At 34.0% G+C, this 19,386-nt stretch overlaps 4 protein-coding genes and 1 long non-coding RNA gene across 5 annotated transcripts; 2 read left to right on the top strand and 3 right to left on the bottom strand.

Moving 5' to 3' along the window:
• The first annotated feature begins 281 nt into the window (after positions 1-281).
• Positions 282-3,737, top strand: LOC108844214 (probable pectinesterase/pectinesterase inhibitor 59). Its single transcript, XM_057004957.1, has 3 exons — positions 282-471; positions 1,980-2,699; positions 3,033-3,737. Exons 1-3 carry the CDS (start codon positions 282-284, stop codon positions 3,728-3,730), a joined length of 1,608 nt encoding a protein of 535 aa, XP_056860937.1. The 3' UTR covers positions 3,731-3,737.
• Positions 754-1,977, bottom strand: LOC130509217 (uncharacterized). Its single transcript, XR_008943358.1, has 2 exons — positions 1,167-1,977; positions 754-1,074 (listed from the first exon to the last, which is right to left on the bottom strand). It is a non-coding gene; the product is annotated as an uncharacterized LOC130509217 (long non-coding RNA).
• Positions 3,738-3,821: 84 nt separating the features above from the next.
• LOC108844213 (monocopper oxidase-like protein SKS2) lies at positions 3,822-6,552 on the bottom strand. Its single transcript, XM_018617436.2, has 8 exons — positions 6,295-6,552; positions 6,082-6,191; positions 5,726-5,996; positions 5,136-5,638; positions 4,685-5,053; positions 4,529-4,607; positions 4,253-4,452; positions 3,822-4,151 (listed from the first exon to the last, which is right to left on the bottom strand). Exons 1-8 carry the CDS (start codon positions 6,430-6,432, stop codon positions 4,058-4,060), a joined length of 1,764 nt encoding a protein of 587 aa, XP_018472938.2. The 5' UTR covers positions 6,433-6,552; the 3' UTR covers positions 3,822-4,057.
• A 6,622-nt stretch (positions 6,553-13,174) lies between these two features.
• On the top strand, positions 13,175-13,994 carry LOC108844612 (non-specific lipid-transfer protein 4). The gene is made up of 2 exons (XM_018617895.2): positions 13,175-13,600; positions 13,770-13,994. Exons 1-2 carry the CDS (start codon positions 13,272-13,274, stop codon positions 13,777-13,779), a joined length of 339 nt encoding a protein of 112 aa, XP_018473397.1. The 5' UTR covers positions 13,175-13,271; the 3' UTR covers positions 13,780-13,994.
• A 971-nt stretch (positions 13,995-14,965) lies between these two features.
• Positions 14,966-16,981, bottom strand: LOC108846584 (4-substituted benzoates-glutamate ligase GH3.12). Its single transcript, XM_018619805.2, has 4 exons — positions 16,698-16,981; positions 16,495-16,596; positions 15,624-16,405; positions 14,966-15,540 (listed from the first exon to the last, which is right to left on the bottom strand). Exons 1-4 carry the CDS (start codon positions 16,979-16,981, stop codon positions 14,966-14,968), a joined length of 1,743 nt encoding a protein of 580 aa, XP_018475307.2.
• Between the last annotated feature and the right edge of the window lie 2,405 nt (positions 16,982-19,386).

The raw sequence follows: 19,386 nt of genomic DNA, 5'->3' as shown, positions 1-19,386 counted from the left end.
TAAAAGACAATCCCAAAAATTAATAGTGATACAAACGTTCACGTAACAAGAAAACAGCCGTCGAGCTAAACAATATTGACGCAAATGTAGATCTCTCACTCATGAGTCATGACCTTGCAATATAAATTTTGCTTGCTTTATTATGTTAACACCACCACAATACATCAAATATAGATTGGATTCATGTTCCCATCCTCTAGTCTTTAAGCAGTTTACTCTGAATTACAATCAATTCCTCAACCCAAAATCAGGTAACAAAGGAAGCTAGCTAGGATCATAAGATGATGCACAAAATATATTATCTTCTACGTTTACTATTGCCATTTCTATTCTCTTTCCATCTTCTCACCACTGTATCCGGCATTGACCAGTGGTGCGACAAAACTCCTTACCCTGATCCATGCAAATGCTACTTTATAGACCGTAACGGTTTTCGACTTCCCACACAACCATCGGATTTTCGAGTAATGCTTGTTCACTACAAGAATACAGTTCATACTCCGACGGACGTATTAATCGCAAGTTGGTCGGTAACATTCGTTTCCTATAATTTCCCGACAATGAAACTTTAGTCGGAGTTTGGGTCTCGGAAATCTCGGGTTCTCGGAAGTTTATCTGTACGTTCCGTTAACAAATATTCTCGGGATTATATATCGGGAAGTGATCGGAAGATACCGTTGAATTTCCGAGAAATATTGGCGATGAGCTTCCGAGAAATCAATATTTTTTAATAAAAAAAAACAAATAATGAAATATAAAAAACCTCACAATAATATTAAATATCAAATATTTATTACAAATAAACAAATTAAATTTAAAAGTCTAAAACAATTAAACGAAATAAAAAATAAACAAATTAAATTTAGAAGTCTACAAAAACTAAATGAAATAAAAATAAACCTATTAATAATTGGTGTAGATGCGACGGTGTTGGTGTAGGATGCGAAGGTGCCGGTAACGGTGGGGTAGCAGAAATAGCGGTGGAGGGAGTTGGCGGTGACGATGGCAGTGTAAGGAGTTTAGGCGGTGGTGTAAAGAGGTCTTAGGTAGAGTTTCTTCAAAGAAAAAACAAATCTGAAAGCACTAAAATAAACAGAGAAGGGGAAGAAGGAAAGAGGAGAGAAGGAGAAAGGAGAAAACAATTATACTAGACAGAGAACACTAACCGGGGCCAAACTGGAAGAATCAGTACAAGCAGCATCACCATTTCCTCCAACTCCCTGTCCAGAACGGAAACTAAACCGGCGGCAGAGATCACTAGACAGAGCAACTGCTAGGGGGCCAGCCGAAGACACGAAACCGAAGCTCGTGAAGAGTCGCTTTACACCGTTGCGTAAGGGAAGATCTATTCTTTGACAGATCTATTCTTTTTTTTTTGTCACAGTGACAGATCTATTCTAAGTAAAAGAAATAGGGAAAAAATAGAAAAATTAAATACTATATCTTTTTCTTACTTTACGATCTCCACAAAAGTTTCAAGCTCTGCATCCAGACCCTTCCTTTTTTCCAACAACACATCTGGGTAAGCCACGTGTTTTTAATTTTATACCGTCTTTGAAGATATCAAGAGAAATCGAATTGGGAAAAATAGAGATGTGGGATCTCAACTAAATCGATAAATGGTAGGAAACAGTTCAGTTGCCAAACCAAGAGAACTCCGACGAATTTTTGTCAGTTTTTGTGACGACGTACCGAGAAGAAAATTAATCGTCGGGATCTTGAATGGCCTGAGAAGATACCGACAACATATTCTAGGAACTTTCCGAGAAAACAAGCTCCTCGCTATTTTCTTTTCTTTCCGACAACTTACCGACTTTAGTTTATGACAAAACACCGAGAATATTGATTTATCGCAAAGTCCCGATAATATTCCGAGAATAATCATATGTTCTCGGAAATTGATCAGAAACCCATCATAAATTTACCGAGGAGAGATGTAGTCGGTAAATGTCGTCGGCGTTGACATTGATTTCTTGTAGTGGTTGAAGCAGCCATGCATCGGGCGATATCTGCTCGAGACGCGCTGGCTGATTCCCTCCTTAACTGTACTACTGATTGCCAGAAGAAACAAGCCGTTTTCGCCGACTGCATCCACCTCTACGAAGACACTATCATGCAGCTGAACCGGACGCTACAGGGCGTGTCCGGAAGACAGTACTGCACCGACTTCGATGCTCAGACGTGGCTGAGCACCGCACTTACAAACACCGAGACCTGCCGACACGGCACAACAGATTTCAACGTCTCCGATTTCATCACACCTATCGTTTCAGACACCAAAATATCCAATCTCATAAGCAACTGCTTAGCCGTCAACGGAGCCCTCCCAAACAATAATGGTACCACCACCCCCACAAGCACGGCTGATCGGAAGGGTTTTCCGACGTGGTTTTCCGGGAGAGAGAGAAGACTTCTACAGTTGCAGTCTGAGCGTGCTGTCCGAGCTAACCTCGTGGTGGCCAAAGACGGATCGGGACACGTCACGACGGTGCAAGCGGCTATCGACGTGGCGAGAAGGAGAAAGGTGGCGTCAGGGAAGTTCGTTATATATGTGAAGAGAGGAGTATATCAAGAAAACATAAACGTACGTCGCAATAACGATGACGTAATGTTGATCGGAGATGGGATAGGATCCACGATTATCACCGGTGATCGTAGTGTCAAAGATGGTTACACCACTTTCAATTCCGCCACTGCTAGTAAATAAATTTATTAATTCTCCTTTATTTTATTTTATTTTATTTTTTTTCTTATTTATCAATCGAATGGATCTAACAAAATTTCTAGTTTTTTACATAACAAAGTTTCTATTATGTCTAAAATAAATCCGAATATTTTCGTACGTATTGGATTTTCAAGTTAAATCATACATTGCGATCGGTTTCAATTATTAGCACTAGCAAAAAAAGAAAAGAAATAAAAATGTAACGGGTGCTTTATTTCCCGCAAAATAAGTAAGCGTTACCATTTGAAAATTTTGTTTCATTTTTTTACTCGCTACTTAACAACTGGCTCCACTGCGTGTGATCCAGGTATCGAGGGACTTCGCTTCATAGCCAAAGGCCTAACATTCCAGAACACGGCAGGTCCAGCAAAGGGCCAGGCAGTGGCACTCCGGTCATCCTCAGACCTATCTATCTTCTACCAATGCTCAATTGAAGGATACCAAGACACATTGTTGGTCCACTCCCAACGCCAGTTTTATCGTGACTGCTACATTTACGGAACCGTAGATTTCATATTTGGAAACGCGGCCGCCGTTTTCCAAAGCTGTCTCATCCTCCCTCGACGCCCGCTCAAGGGTCAAGCCAACGTAATAACCGCGCAAGCTCGTGCAGATCCGTTTCAGAACACTGGAATCTCTATTCATAACTCAACTATCCTACCGGCTCCTGATCTAATACCGGTGATCGGTACCGTTAAGACGTACATGGGTAGGCCGTGGATGAAGTACTCGCGCACCGTGGTTCTTGAGACGTATTTGGATAGCGTTGTGAGTCCGTTAGGTTGGTCGCCGTGGCTAAGAGGTTCGGATTTCGGTTTAGACACGCTGTTCTACGCTGAGTATAATAATATCGGACCAGCTTCGTCCACTAGCGGGCGTGTTCGTTGGAAAGGGTTTCATGTGTTGAATAGAGCTTCCGATGCATATGCTTTCACCGTTGGAAGCTTCATCGCCGGTACCTCATGGCTCCCAGGAACCGGTGTACCCTTCAATTCTGGACTCTAAGGCTATCTATGGGTTTGTTTTCTCCTTATCGTGCTTAAACTACAACGATATAAAATTCTACGACTCTTTAAATATAAAATAAAGTTATAACTATGGATGAACAAACGTGAATAAAATAAAGGAAAATGAGGAATATGTGGAAGACCCATAAAAAAACATTTAGTTGTTTACAATGCTTGAGACACAAACCAACAACCCCCACGAACTAAAGTTGTTATGAAGAAAAAGATCTGACTACAGAAACAACTAATTAATGAAATCAAAGAAGAAGAAAATAAGAGAGTCCTACAGTTATACGACCTAACCAATGGGAGATCAGAAAGTGACTCAGCAGAGTGAGGCGAGCAGAACCATCACGAAGCTGAAAATTCGAATCAAATTTCCATTAACCATTGATGATGCAGAGCTATGGACTTGTTGCCTGCACGAAATCAAAAACAAAAAAAGTCTCAAAATTTTCACACATCATCAAAAAGGTGATATGAGAGGGAAGGAGAGATGAGTGAAGTTTCTAAGGCTCACTTCTGCAAGCTCTTGAGAGCACCACAGTAAAGAACATTTTTGGGCGGACCCATTTCTGTTTTACCGTTCTCCTCGGGGTTTACGATTCGGATGTATGTTTCCCTACCAAGATACCATCTGTCAAGATTCTCAACTCGGATATTCCAAACGCCGGCGTTATCTAGTGACATTAGTACAGCAGTCCATGCCCCTGGGTATACCTGAAAGCAAACATCAAAAAACAAAAACAAAGTAAACAACCAAATACTGTGTATAAGAGATGACATGTGAATCAACCTCTATTGTGCTTCTTGATATTGCATCCCAGTTGTTATAAGAACCTTTCCTGTCTTCAGTCCAGTTACCAAAGTCCATTCTACATCACATTTTTTTGAAATTTCCATGTCAGACCAGAGAAACAGATCAAAATGCAAATAAAGAAGATAATCTTACGCAACGACGTAGAAAGAGTATCCATCAATATGGAAGCTCTGTACTTTGGTGTCACTGTTCTGGAATATAACTTGAACAAAGCTCCTGTACGTTGCGTTGATGATGGAACTATCCAAACGGGGAGGTCTCTTGTCAACAGGTCTGGATGGGAAATCCATCTTATAAACTCCTTTGACCCCATGCTTATCCGCAAGCCTCATAGGTGTGCTTGGATTCAGAAACGAAATCCCGTTAAGCGTAGCACGAAGCGACCCATTTATCATTGTCGGAGGAGTGCTTCTGAAAATGTACGTGCCTGTGATATTTATCTGTCCGTAGTGATAGGATCCCTGAGGATTTGGACGAGCTCCACTCGAAGATGTGTTTTGCCTGCTCACACATGAAGAAGATTACAATTAATACGTTTAAGTATATTATACACTTGGTTAAAGAGTTTTGTAGACATTATTACTTTATGGCTCTCTGTTGTTGCATCACAGACCAAGGGTGAGAAACATCGGTCGAAGGAACCGGGAGAGGACCAGAAGCAGGACCTTTGGAGTTAGAATAACGGAGAATGCCAACACCCGTGACTCTCCGCCACACCGTCTCGTTCACGAACCTAGCACTCGCAACGACGTAGTAGTCACTCGAGGCGTTCTGGTCCATGGTGACCAAGAAAGAGTAAGACTGTCCCACGTGGATATCGAAATCCGAGAAGTTCGTCTGCGAGGTGTAACGACCCTCGGTTTCGACTAAGAGCAGCTTGTGGTTCTGAATCCTCAAGTTCAAGCTCGTCGAGGTACCAACATTGTGAACACGGATCCTGTATGTTCTCCCTGGATGAACATTGACAGTTTCGTATTGAATCCCATCAGGTACGGTGGCGTCGTACTTGTAAGGACCCTTCCCGTTGATAAGGACTCCATCAGGCATCCCTAGCTCTTCACCAGAGTCAAGTCTCCTCCTTAACACCTAATTAAAAAAAAAACGCAACAAACTTTTCACTTATATAATAAACAAACACCAAAAGACGACCTCAACAAGTTACACACTACTTACGGTATGGTTGTGAGTATACCAATCACCAATCATGAAGGTGATCTCGCCGTCAGGGTTAGCGAAGGGGAGAGGGATACGATCCTGGTTATCGATTACGATCGGACCGAAACCACCGGAGGCTCTCTGGAAGTTGAGGGAAGGGAAGTAGAAGAAGCTCCCGATCTGATCTTTGACTTGGAAGCTGTAAGTGAAGTTCCACTGGGGAGGGATGGGGCAGTTGGTGCCGAGAACGCCGTCTTGCCACGAGTTACGCCGCATCTCGATCCCGTTCCTTTTATTTATTTTCAGAAAGTTAGTGTCGGTAAAATTATTAAATCACAGTGAGGTAAAAAAAGATGATGATGATCATCACACACCACGTGAGTAGAAGAGGCTCGTCTAAACGGTTGAACACGTTGACTTCGACGTTGTAGTTTGTTGTGGCGGTTACAACGGGGCCTGGGAATATTCCGTTGACTGCTATAACCTGCATCGAACAGAATCAGATCAAACGGAATCGATACACGAGCTTGAGAATCAGTTACATGGACGCCTGAAAAGAAGGATCGGATTACAGAGAAACGAAAAACCTGTTGAGGAACGCCGAGAGGAGAAGCTGTGATGTAAGAGAGTTCGTAGACGTGGAAGACGGAAGGATCCTCGGCGAGAGAGAATCCGGAGAGAAGAGCGGCGAAGAAGAAGACGAAGATAGATAACCGCGACGCCATTGTATCGATTCTCCTTTCCTTTTACGAAAACGACATTAATGAGTCTGAATCGAAGAAGAAGAAGAAGAAGAAGAAGAGTGTAAAGTGTGAGAGTGTGTGTGTGGGGGTGTTTTCGAAACTTCTTCTCTGACGAAGAGGAGGTGGAGAATGTGGAAGGTTTTATTCTCTATTTATTTATTTATTAATTTTACTGGTTTACCGAGTTAACCGGTTCTTTTTTAAATTGTAGTTGCTCGGATGCTGATTTATCGGTTTTCGAAATTTAAATTGATCCGTGCACTATTATGTAAGTGGTTGTCAACTTTTGTGAATTGGATACTTGCTCAAAACGCAATGATTCTTTCTACTGATTACCTACCGTGTTGTGTAAATTGCTATCAGTTGACTAAGCTTCCATTTTTCTAACCATTAATTAGTGTTTTTTTGGAATTGTAAGAGGATTCTTACTTATTAAGGAGGGGTTATTGGAATCAGAATTTGTAAGGAGTTTAGTGATTTTAAAAGTTGACAGATTTTTAGAAGTTAAGTAGAGTTGACAAATTTATATCAAATACTTTGTATTGATTTCAACATATTTTATTAATTATCATGGATTTGCATAATATATTTTTTCAAAATATTTCTCGTTATAAAGCAATGTATACAATCTCTTTAGAACTTTTCCAAAAATAAAATCTCGAAAAACCATATATATATATAAACATCAACTGATACAATGATACACATTTCTCATTTTCCTTATGTTTGGTGAGTTCCTCTTCTTATTGGTTTTCTTGTGATAATAATCAGTCTTGTTTTCTTTGACTTTTGTGATTTTCTCAAAACACTATTCTAGTTATCGTATGAGTTATATTTCTTCACCATTATTAAATCAAACAGTTGTTTTGTCAAATATGAAACTATAAAAAAATATAATGAATTACAGATCATGTGAGTTTGGTTGCTTCACCATTATTGAGTTTGGTTTAGTGTGTTTACGTTGATAAATATTCAATATGTGTATGTTTTTCTCACTTCACAGATGTCAGAAATTTTATGAATATAGGTGATATTTTCAAAATCTAGTCTCATGAGTAAAAATATAAGGAATCCACCTTCCAATAACAATAGAATTTAATGGAATAGTAAAATCCATAATAACTAAACTTTATGAATAACAAAGGATTTGAGTGAAATTTAGAAATCATCAAACTAATAACAATGGATTTTGATAAGACTTTTAAAATCTATAAACCAATAATAGTGGATTCTCAAAATTTTAAAACTCCTTTAGAATTCTTAAACTTAAAACTCACAACGGGGAAATGCTATACTCCCTCTGTTTTTCAAAGATACATATTCTAGACTTTTCATATATATTAAGAAATCACATTAAAAATGCATTGATTTTTGTGAATAACAATTTTCCATAATCTTTAACCAATAAAAATCCAATAAACACAATTAATTTTCTTGAAGTTAACCGATTTTCATTAAATAATACATTAAAAAGTAAAAAATATATCTTTTTAAACAATTTTTTTTCTAGAACATGGATCTTTAAAAAACAGAGGGAGTATAGCATTTCCCCGTTTGATGTAAATCATTTTTCAAAAACTCCTTTTTCTGTTGTTGTTAGAAGTTAAAACTAACAATTTACAATACAATCAAAACATAACAAATAAAGCATTTTAGTTGATATTTGAAAATGTAATAACTACTTCCTCTATTTTAAAAATTACTTTAATGAGAAATTGTAAATGTCAAAAACAATTTAGTTTATAGAATTACTATTAGTTTAAAGGTACTAAAAATAGTTGGCTATAACAAAAAAAATCTTTAAAAATAGTTGGCTATAATAAAAAATCTTTTAAAATATTTTTTATATATTCTGTAATTTTAAAGAGGAAAGAAAAATTCATCTTTCTTTTTGTTCCTTTTGGTCGCGCTATTGAATGCCTAAATCTTTTTAAAATACCCATGAAACCTACACTTAATCATTTTAAAATATCCATAAACTTTCCTCAACTACACAAGTTCTGTGTTAGAGCAATTCCAATAGAACATTGATCATGTGGTATCTAAAAATAAACTATGAGAAAAAATAGATATACTTCCTGGAAAGTGCGGTGTTAGCATTTCCTATCCCATAGCACTTAACTGGACAAGTAAGTTTTTTTTTTTGGTAAAAGAAGTAAGTTTTTTCTCTCTCTTTATTTATGTTATTTACTAAAACATTAATGTAAATTAAAGTGATTTTATTCAGTTGTAAAATTATTTATCGTTTTCAATAGATGAAACAAATAATTATACGCGTTAATTATCAGGGCTGGACAATAAATCGAACCGAAAATCCAAACCAAACCCGATTCGGTAAAAATGAATTTGAACTAATCTATTACATGAAGCCAAGCTATTACATGAATGTTGATGGTTTAAAGGTGGCGGTTGAATTTGAAGTTTTTAGATTTTGGTCTTGTTTTCATTTAACAATATTTCTCATTTCATCAGAATTTTTTTATGCTTTCATTTATTTGGTTTTCTTTCTATGAATAAATATATTTACTTTTCATTTGATTTTGAATGATCACGATTGATGTTTCTTTATTATTTTTGAATCAATGTTACTTATGCTTTGGTTACAAAATACACACTAATCAGATATTTTAAAATCGAATAACCGATTTTACTTATATTTTGGTTAAAAAGTAGGTACAAATCTATTATATTAAATGAGAAGTCATGACTTCTTTCATGTGTGATATTTTAAAATGGACCTTCTTCTAAAATTTTATTTACATTACTTTTTGTTTTTGCATAATAATATCCTAACAATATTTTCAGTTCCCTTATTTATTCTCATCATTAAATTTAGGAAGTGTTTGTTCCCTTATTATTCATTTTTCTAATCAAATTATCTATACTATTAAAGCAGGATCATATTGATCTTTTTACTAAAAATACCCTTTTATTTACTAACATTACATATTTCATTAGGGCAATCAACTAATATTAATAACACATCTATGTTGGGTCTTTTTTTTGGATCCAGCCCACTGCCACATCATCTCTCTTGGGCCATTTGGGCCAATTAAGAAATCAGATTCAATTCTTATTTTTTTCTCCAAGTTCAAATAATTTATTTTCAATCATTCTTAATATTTTGTGTAATGAACAAAAATTAATCAATTAATTATTATATTTTTATTTTTAATATAATTTAAGCATTCATAAAAATTTGATTTTTTTATTGAAAAGTATAAATCTTTATTAAAAGTATATAATTTTTTATTAAAAGATTAAGCACATAATAAGACTAATTTATCAGAGTTATACTAACTTAATTCATTAAAGTTTAATTTTCTAAACATAAATACTCATTAGACCTGGACGTTCGGATACACATTCGGGTACGGATTGGTTCTTTCGGGTATCGGGTTTTTCGGGTTTTGAAATTAAACCCCATTCGGGTATTATAAAATTTCGGGTCCGGGTGGATTCGGTTCTCATGCATAAGAACCTGAAAAATAATCAAATAACCAAAGTATCTAAAACGGGTTCGGTTATTTGTACTCAAAGTAACCAAAGTATCTGATTCGGTTTAAATTTTTGTATCCAAATTACTCAAAAGTAACAAAAATAACCAAAAATATCCATTCTATACAGTTTTTTGGGTAAACTATTATTCAAACTATCATATTTTATCCAAAAATACTCAAAGTACCGAAAATAACTACTATAGTTAACTTATAATATTAAATTAAAATGTTAAAATAATTATAAATATAATTATAACATATATTTTTAGATATATATTCACATTTCGAATATTTTCTGGTACTCATTCGGTTCTCGGTTCGGATCGGGCTCGGGACCGGTTCTTCGGATATAGTAATTTAGAACTCATTCGAATATTTACCCTGGGTCTGTTCGGGTTCGGGACCCTGATTTTTGGGTCGGTTTCGGGTTGGTTCTTCGGGTCCGGATATTGTGCTCATGCCTATACTCTTTTAAAATGAAACACGATAAAGAAAGATAAAAAGCTTAAGTTTTTTATAAAAAAAACAAATATATGAAAATATGACATTTCCTAAATATTTGTCAATTTAAAAAAAAATAAAGGAAATAAATCCGCGCTTTGAAAGCGTGGATCAAAATCTAGTAACTAACTTAATACTAATCATTATATTTTATATCTACTTGCTTTAACCATTTAAAAAAATGTAATTGGTGTATCTTTTTGTTAAAATCGATTTATCACATATGGTATAAGATATAGTCAAATTAAATTTCGACTATAAACCCAAAATATCAATAAAACAAACTTAAACAATAAAAATATTATATATATATGTTATTATTTGAAATAATTAATTAATTTGCAGCATAAAAAAATAAAATTATTGTATTTAAAAAATTATATACACATTTAAATATATAAGTAACCTTCAAAATATATACTAATTATATAAAAACAATATATATATATATATATATATAAACTTGAAAATAAATATTCGCACGGTTGTGCGGGTCGAGATATAGTTAGGTATTTTAAACCGAAGAACTGATTGAGATCCGAACCTGAAAATACATCGAGTTATAACAGTTTTTTTGAAGATTTACTAACTTCGACCCGAACCTGATATAACATGAACCGTTCCCGAACCGAACTTTAATATAACCAAATGTGACTGATTTTGATAAACTCGAAAAACTGAAACCCGATTGAACAAAACCAAAATCTGATCGGGACCGCGAATGCTCAGGCCTATTAATCACTAATAATTCCTAACTATTGTATTTTCATTTTCCATCATATTTTTAATAAAAACAGGCGATCAAATAATTTATATAATCATAAAATAATATTATATAATCGGGCGTTTATGGTTGGTGGTAAAAGAATTACGGCTGTGATTTTCGCCATTTAGATTTGAATCACGGACATCATCAATTAAAATGTGGTGAAAAAGTGGCTTATTTGGATACTTTTGGCGGATTCCTCGACTTAACTCTAGTATATGGTCATTAGGCATTGGTGCATTTGGTTGGATCTCTTTCGAAGACTTCTAGATACCAAAGTAATTTTAAAAAATAATAATGTTATAAGGTAATTTAATTTTTTTTTTAAAAGATATAATAATTCAAAACTAAACAGCATAAAATACGATTTATTTGGCATTTAAATATTAAAAAATTAACTGTTTAAAATAACAATATTTGTTTAGTGTGTATATTTGAACGACATTATGTGTGACTTTGTGTATCAACTTGAATTTATGTATCAGTTTATCTGTTTTGTGAACCTATGTTTATGATCACAAGGTTTAAAAAAAAACTTATGTGATCAAAAGATTGTGCACATACTAGCTTTAATTTGAAGTACTTTATGTACAATTAAAAAAAACAAATCTGTTGATTGCAAATAATTAAATATGTTGTTATACCTAAATTTAGCATAAAACTGTGACTATGTTTATTGGTAGAAATTTTCCGTTAATTATTTAGCGATTGACATTTTCAACCATAATTTGCACAATTAACTTATAAGTAGAAGACTATCTTGAGAGCGATAGATTTACCGAATAGAGATGCTTGGAGAACCAAACCTATTTTCCCGCTGTATGATGGGAAACGATATTGATGCGTAAAGTAAAAACTCTTCAAGGTTGTATAATTTTTCTTCTGTGATGCAGGTAGAATATAGTTTTTATTATTTTACGTTTTTGGGCAAAACAACTTGGGTCCATAGCTTAGTATATGTGTTGTACTTTCTCCGTTTCGAATTATTTGTCATTTTATAGTAGAATTTTCGTTTTAAAATAAGTGTCGTTTTCAGTTTTTAATGCAAAATTTATTGACAATATTTTTTATTTTATTTTTTTATTAGTTGATATATGGTTAGGTGTATTGGTAATAGTATTTTATTTTGAAAATATGTAAAATTAGATATTTTTTTAATATATGTGAATAAACCTAGAACGACAAATATTATAAAATAGAGAAAGTATCTTTAAAAAAAAAATTGGGCAAAATTGTTTTGTCGGTATAGTACTATCTAATGGCCATATATCGTTCTAGTTTTTTCTTAGTTAATTAATGGGAAAACATAAAGGTGGCGAAATGTAATTGGAGAATGTGATGGGGCTAGTTGGGAGAGAGTCCTGATGTTTGCTGTTGGATACGCGTGTCCGTCTGCTAGACCCTCTATTTAATTGGACGGTATTCAAATTTAATTCGCACAGTACGAACTACGAATAGTTGATAAATTATTGACTTATTATGCGAAGCCAAAATAATTATTTAATGTAATTTACAATTTTTGCATTTTCTTTATTCATAATTTTACTATATCGCTATATATCTTTTTAAAAACTTTTTTTGTCAATGTTAAGACAGAAAATAAATAAATATGAATATACGATTACTGTAAATCTTGTAATATCGCTTAAACCTACTGTTTTCTAAAAATGACCAAAGTTTTACAAACTAATAAATTCTCAAAAGTATAATATCAGATATTTACGTACGTAACCCCTGGCAGATGTTGATAAAAAAAAAGTCTCTGATAGACTAATATACATGTACATAAAAACTGTGAAAAAGAAACAAATTCTTCTCGTCAGTAGACAAAACTACTAGAAGGAATGAAATGAATTAAATGCAAATCCAACTAATAACAGTCTAACATATTGTAGTTAGTAGTTAGTCATCCTTTTCCCCCATCTGAAATCCCTATATAAACCCATCATCAACTCACACTTTTCTCACATCCAACAGCAAAACACAAGCTTAAAGACACAAAGCAACTAAGTCTCCTTCTTATCTTCTTCTCACCAAAAAAAAAGCAAAAGACAATGGCTTCGGCTCTGAAGTTCTTCACATGCCTTGTTTTAACGGTGTGCATAGTTGCATCAGTTGATGCAGCAATCTCATGTGGCACAGTGGGGAGTAGCTTGGCTCCATGTGCCGGCTACCTAGTGAACGGCGGGGCGGTGCCAGCTCCATGCTGCGCCGGAGTTTCAAAATTGAACAGTATGGCTAAAACCACACCGGACCGTCAACAAGCATGTAAATGCCTAAAGGCCGCTGCAAAGGGCATCAATCCAAGTCTAGCCTCTAGCCTTCCTGGAAAGTGCCGTGTTAGCATTCCCTATCCCATCTCCATGAACACTAACTGCGACACGTAAGCTTGTTGTTCTCTTTTTGTGTAGTGCAATTTCACATTCCTTTTTTTTGGCTAAATTTTTTTGTTTTATTTTTTTACGTGATTAATTACTCGATATAGATAGACCCTGACATACTTCTTTCTTAATGAGCCTAACTTACTGTCTTGGTCGTTTGTAATGTTGCAGCGTCAAGTGAAGTGGGAACTCATATATAATCGTGAAGATGAACAGTATGGTCTAGCATAAATAAAAGAGGGTCTATCTACGTTGACCTCAGCGTGTCCTAGTTTGTCTGGTTTTTATTTGGTCGTTGAAAAGTTTGCCATGTTACTTTGTAATCTTTTGCTTCTTATTGTGTCTTAGTTATGTTTAAGATATGATAATATTATCTTATTAATCATCTTCTCTTTATATATTTTCTCCGATATTGAATCATATATAGTGAATAAGAGTACTATAACCAACAATTATAGAGCTCTATATACATTTATTAAGATCTTAATTAGATTTTGGTATCTAGATTGGTACCAAATTTAAAACCAAACAATGTTTAGAAATACCAAGAAGAAATGCTGAATGGTTTCTCCCATCCAATTATAAACGTTAAGATGACAAGGGCTTAGATATCACCGACATAATCATATAATGACAACTTACAACATAGTTTCGTTTAATCTAAGTAGTCCAATATTACTAACAATCGATATTGAATTATGTTTTTAAAGAAATTTTCATACACGACGATTTCAACTACACAGTTTTTCGTTCCTTTTACGTACAACTACGATGCTACTTCCTTATCTTAATCTGAAACAGCTTTTGAGTCTTCTTATTGCAATGATGTCTCCGCAATGATGTGTGTCCAACTTATAAACAAAATAAACAAGATTTTGAAGTAACGATCTACGTATAAGTCGATCCATTCAAGGTCTCGCTTAATGGAAATCTTGTTTATTTTGTTCAAAATCCAGAGTGGTTTTATCTGGAGTTGCAGGATCCTACGTCTAGATCAATAGCAATCCGCTATAGTTAAGAGAGATTCGAGCAAGCAATCGGTACCAGATCGCTTAATTTTCAAATATAATTTCTACTTTCTTCATTTCTTTTCCTTTGTACAATCGTGGGGCCTAACTTTTATGATTTTCTGAATAAAACAGCAGCAGGCTCCATGCTCAACAATTTTTTTTTCATCTTAAAAAGGTGGTTGGCAAGGACATTAATCCTTGAAAGTAGCATTAGAGAAAATAGTACACAGCCACACTAGTAAAAACCAAATTGCATATCTTCAAGTAAAGATTAACTTAAAAACAAAGATTGAAAAGCTTGAGTTTTTGTCTCCTCTTATTGCGATTTTTTGCTTCAAATGCATACAAATATGATTATTAAGATGAAAACTTCAAAGAAAGGGACTTTCCGGTAAAGAATCGAGCATGAACCTTTTCTTCTAAGATTGCTATGGCCTCTGTAGATTTGATGCAAATGGGTGTCTTGTATTGAGTTGAAGAAGCACCTTGACTGATGAAAAACTCCATGAGAGAATCAAAAGTTCCTGGGTACACCACTCTTATCTCTAGAGGTCCAATCCATCCGTTTCTCCTATATTCTTTGTAAAAATTCTCCAGGGATTCCTCCACCACGTAACAACATTCTACTAAAATCTTGTTATCAATTTCAGCAATGTCATTATTGTTATATTTTCCTTTGAGTTCCCAATAAAGAACATAGTGACCTGGAATGGAAGAAATATCAGCATAGCCTGTGAAGTCCAACAACATCAAATTTGATGATTCAAGAACCGTCTTTGCACGTGTCACCGCATTTAAAAGATCTTGATCCGTAGTTGTCTCCATATGAACACTTAGAACCAAATTTCCTCTACGGGCAAATCTAAACTGTGGTGCACTATTGTAAAATCCAGTCACTTGTACAATATCACCCATCTTATATCGGTGTAGGCCTAACAAAAAGAATAAAAATACCAATCGATTAGTTGAGAATACAGATATGCAATTTTTTTGTCAAGTAAAAAGTTTAACTCACCGGAGTGATTTGTGACCAAAGGCTCGTAATGGCACCCTAGCTTGACATCCACAAGATCAACAATTTCGACTTCATCACCAGCATCAACAAGTAGAAACTCGAAATATGAAAAGTGGGGCATAAACGTGTATGACACATCTTGTGGTTTGCATAGAGGATTCATATTAATCCCAAACATTGTTTCCGAAGAAACGTAACTCGAAGAAATCAAAGGCAGCTTGTTAGAGTAAAACTCCAACGTCGGGATGTGTTGAGCCATTTGGCCAGTTGCAATGCTTTCGATGAATTTGGTTTTAGGCCAAAGTCTTTGAATTATACCTTCCCATGACTTTTGGTCGCATTCATTTTCTATGAGATCAGCCAACTCAGGATTAGGTTCTCCAAGGATCTTTGAAACAGAGTCCCTACAACTTACATCAGTGATCCACTCGCTAAGACGACCATAACGAATATTAGTGCAGATTTCTTTCCAATGTTTTTCAAGAAATGTAATTACACGAAGCAATGTAGAAACAAAGGCTGTACCAACCTTCACAACCTCGTCTCTTTGAACTATTCCACAGAGAAGATGACAATACATACTCTGTTTGTTGTCTGAACACAATATGACTTCATCAGGACTTGTGAATGACCAATGCCAATATGATGGTCGGTTCTTGAAGTAATCACTCTTAAAGAAGAGCGTCGTGGCAGCTGAAACTGGCAACCCAGAGGGAGTTATGTGCTCTGGAACACAAAAGTTAAACACCATTCCCTTTCCATGCTCAAGACCATCAAAATGTCTATGAAACAAAAAGAGACTCTGATCATTACTTTACAAATACACAATTGTTTTACTAAAACAAAATAAAAAACATTTTTTAATCATTACTTGCTTATAACGAGTGAGCGGTAACAATAGATGAAGTTCAAGTTTTCCAAGTATTCCTTGGTACATGGAAACCTCTTCCGTATTCCTCCGGAAGTTCCGGAACTACAATAGAACAAAAAAAAACAATTTTAGAGCAATAATTTCGATCAAATAGTAATCAATAAGGGAAAAACAAACTAATTGAAGAGACTTAAAGTGTATACCTTAGTGAGAATCCGGTAATAGGTGTGCCTGAAATTACATCAAAGGGCTCTCCATTTGCGACACGATCGATGAAAAGCTTCACATCGTCGTAGGTCGTCACGGGAACATTCTTTTTAAAAGCATCTTTATCAGAACTCCCATTGAGAAAAGGCCTAAGACACTCAGTGTTAGCAAGTGTGAGTATCTCCCTTAATACATCGTCTTGTATTTGCTTCACATTAGACGTCAAGTCTTCCAAAACCTTCTCGTCTAATTTGTCGCTGAGATCAGACCACATACTCATATTTAGTTGTCTCTTAGTTCTCCTGAAATCAAATAAGTCATCAGACAGCAAATTAGCAATAGAGTAAAATTATCTAGTTAGTTAAACGCTCAGCATAATAGAGTCATGGCATGAATATTGACATATTGATATTGTCTGTCTGTAAAAACAAAAACAAACCTTCTCTTTATATGGCGTTATCAGCCAATTTGAAACTCGAGAACTCTGATCTTATTCACGTCAATGGCATCATGCAAACATGGCATGGGCCTTCTTAAATACTGACTATTATCTTATTTTTTAATTTTTTTTTCTAATATTGGATCTTTCAAAATTTACACATAAGTCATAACATTAACCACACGTCGACTATAATAGTTCTTACTTCATAACTTCCCGGGTTTTCACGTCAGAGAAGATAATAGCTATGTATATTCAAATGTTAATTTTACAAACCCATGTAAAGTATAAAAATTACAAGTTGATAGATTGTGATCGAAGCATGTTTAACGTTTACTAAAATACTTCATATGGTACATTATAAAATCTCAAGCGGGAATAACGATTTGATTTGTTTGACTAAACTATACAAAAAGTTAGTTAGATCCTAGGAAAACGTGTGAAACAACTCTGAAAATATGTTGAGAACATCTCTAATATAAAACTTCAATTTTTTCTTCAAAACTGAATAAAATAAAATTTAGAGTACAAGTATTTTAATCCTATTTAGCTATTTTATTTCTCATTTATAATGGAATAATGAATAAACAAAAATAGGTTATTTCATAAATAGAGTAAACTTCATCATATAATAAGAAATTTCATAAATGGAGTAAACTTCAGTGTAGAATAAGAAATGAAATAAGGTTGAACTTTTTTCTTTGTAATTTATTTTTCTCCATTTTAAGTAAAAGATTGAGTGAGATTGGAAAATACCGTAGGGAATCTGTACGAATTTTTGTTTTTACTCCCTCCGTTTCTAAAAGATCTATTCTAGAGAAAATTTTTGTTTCTAAAAGATTTATTTTTTACATTTTCAATGCATTTTATTAAATAATTGTAAATTTCAAAAAATTTAATTGCACTTATTAGATTTTTATTGACTTAAAACTATGGAAAAAGATAATTACAAAAAACTATGTAAATTTAATATACTTTCTTAATATGTGTGAAAATCTTAGAATATAGATCTTTTAAAAATAGATGGAGTAATTTTTACTATTTACTCCCTCTGTTTCATAATACTTGATGTTTTGCATTATTGCACAAAGATTAAGAAACTAGATTTTTCAAAAAAAATTATTTTTAAAGAATTACTCCCTCTGTTTCACAATAGATGAAGTTTTAGGAAGTTTTGATGTTTCAAAATACATGATGTTTTCAACTTTCAATGTTACTTTTTACTTTATTAAAAACTGTGTAACCAATCATACTCAACAGTGTCTTTTGTAATTGGCTAAATAATTTTAAATTTATATTTTAATCACACTTTTTAAAATAAATAACAAATTTCTTAATAATTGTGCATAGCCTAAAACTTCAACTTATTTTGGAACAGAAGGAGTATTTTAGAATCAATTAACTAATAATAAAAAAACAGTAAAATCTAATTGGTTGAACAGTTTCCAATAAAGTTAAAATTAACCTTAAAATCTCAAAACTTCATCTAATTTGAAACAAAATTATCATTCTAAAACATGAGAAATTGCCAAAAATACCATTTTCATAGTACCACTTTTCATGTTTACACTAACCACTTTTACCACTACTTTTAATGAAGGGTCTAGATTTAAAGGTTTAGGATTTAGGGTTTAGATTTGATGTTTTAGGGTTTAAGGTATATAGTTTAGGGTTTAGAGTTTAAGATTTAGGGTTTAGAGTTAAGGATTTAGGGTTTATAGTTTAGACTTTAGGGTTTAGGGTTTAGGATATTGAATTTAGGGTATATAGTTTAGGGTTTAGGGTTTAGAGTTGAAGATTTTGAGTTTAGGGTTTAGAATTGGAGGTTTAGGAATTAGAATTTGGGATTAGAATTTTGAAAAACATATAAAAACAAAGATATAAAAGTCTTTACCATTTTAATAAATAAGGTATTATTGAAAATGTGTCTTTAGTGGTGGTAAAGATGAATAATGGTACATTGAAAGTGGTATTTTTGAAAATTCCCCCTAAAACATCAACTATATTGAAACGGAGGGAGTATTAATTAATCAAGTCCCCATGCAGCTCTACATATGACCTACCTTTACGTAAGGAGCAAGTTTGAACGAATGCACGCTTCTCCACTCCAATTCACACTCCACACATGTAAATGTAGTAATTTGAAATATATGCAGTTTCCCATGTAGAAAATCTCGATAATCCTTGAAAAATGGATCTACACCTCGTTAATCCGGATTATTACACTTAAACAATTTAATGTTATC

The sequence above is a fragment of the Raphanus sativus genome, chromosome 3 (genome assembly GCF_000801105.2).
Source record: "Raphanus sativus cultivar WK10039 chromosome 3, ASM80110v3, whole genome shotgun sequence".
Classification (NCBI taxonomy): domain Eukaryota; kingdom Viridiplantae; phylum Streptophyta; class Magnoliopsida; order Brassicales; family Brassicaceae; genus Raphanus; species Raphanus sativus.
Note: the sequence above shows the minus strand (reverse complement) of the source record. Positions and strands in the feature narration are given on the sequence as shown.

Coding starts and splice junctions, on each gene's coding strand:
- LOC108844214 (XM_057004957.1), top strand. CDS start 282: ATGATGCACAAAATATATTATCTTCTACGTTTACTATTGCCATTTCTA. Junction 472..1,979: donor ATCGGATTTTCGAGTAATGC/TTGTTCACTACA, acceptor GATTTCTTGTAG/TGGTTGAAGCAGCCATGCAT. Junction 2,700..3,032: donor TTTCAATTCCGCCACTGCTA/GTAAATAAATTT, acceptor CGTGTGATCCAG/GTATCGAGGGACTTCGCTTC.
- LOC108844213 (XM_018617436.2), bottom strand. CDS start 6,432: ATGGCGTCGCGGTTATCTATCTTCGTCTTCTTCTTCGCCGCTCTTCTC. Junction 6,192..6,294: donor CTCTCGGCGTTCCTCAACAG/GTTTTTCGTTTC, acceptor TGTTCGATGCAG/GTTATAGCAGTCAACGGAAT. Junction 5,639..5,725: donor GGTATACTCACAACCATACC/GTAAGTAGTGTG, acceptor TTTTTTAATTAG/GTGTTAAGGAGGAGACTTGA.
- LOC108844612 (XM_018617895.2), top strand. CDS start 13,272: ATGGCTTCGGCTCTGAAGTTCTTCACATGCCTTGTTTTAACGGTGTGC.
- LOC108846584 (XM_018619805.2), bottom strand. CDS start 16,981: ATGAGTATGTGGTCTGATCTCAGCGACAAATTAGACGAGAAGGTTTTG. Junction 16,597..16,697: donor ATTACCGGATTCTCACTAAG/GTATACACTTTA, acceptor GTTCTATTGTAG/TTCCGGAACTTCCGGAGGAA. Junction 16,406..16,494: donor CGCTCACTCGTTATAAGCAA/GTAATGATTAAA, acceptor TTTGTTTCATAG/ACATTTTGATGGTCTTGAGC.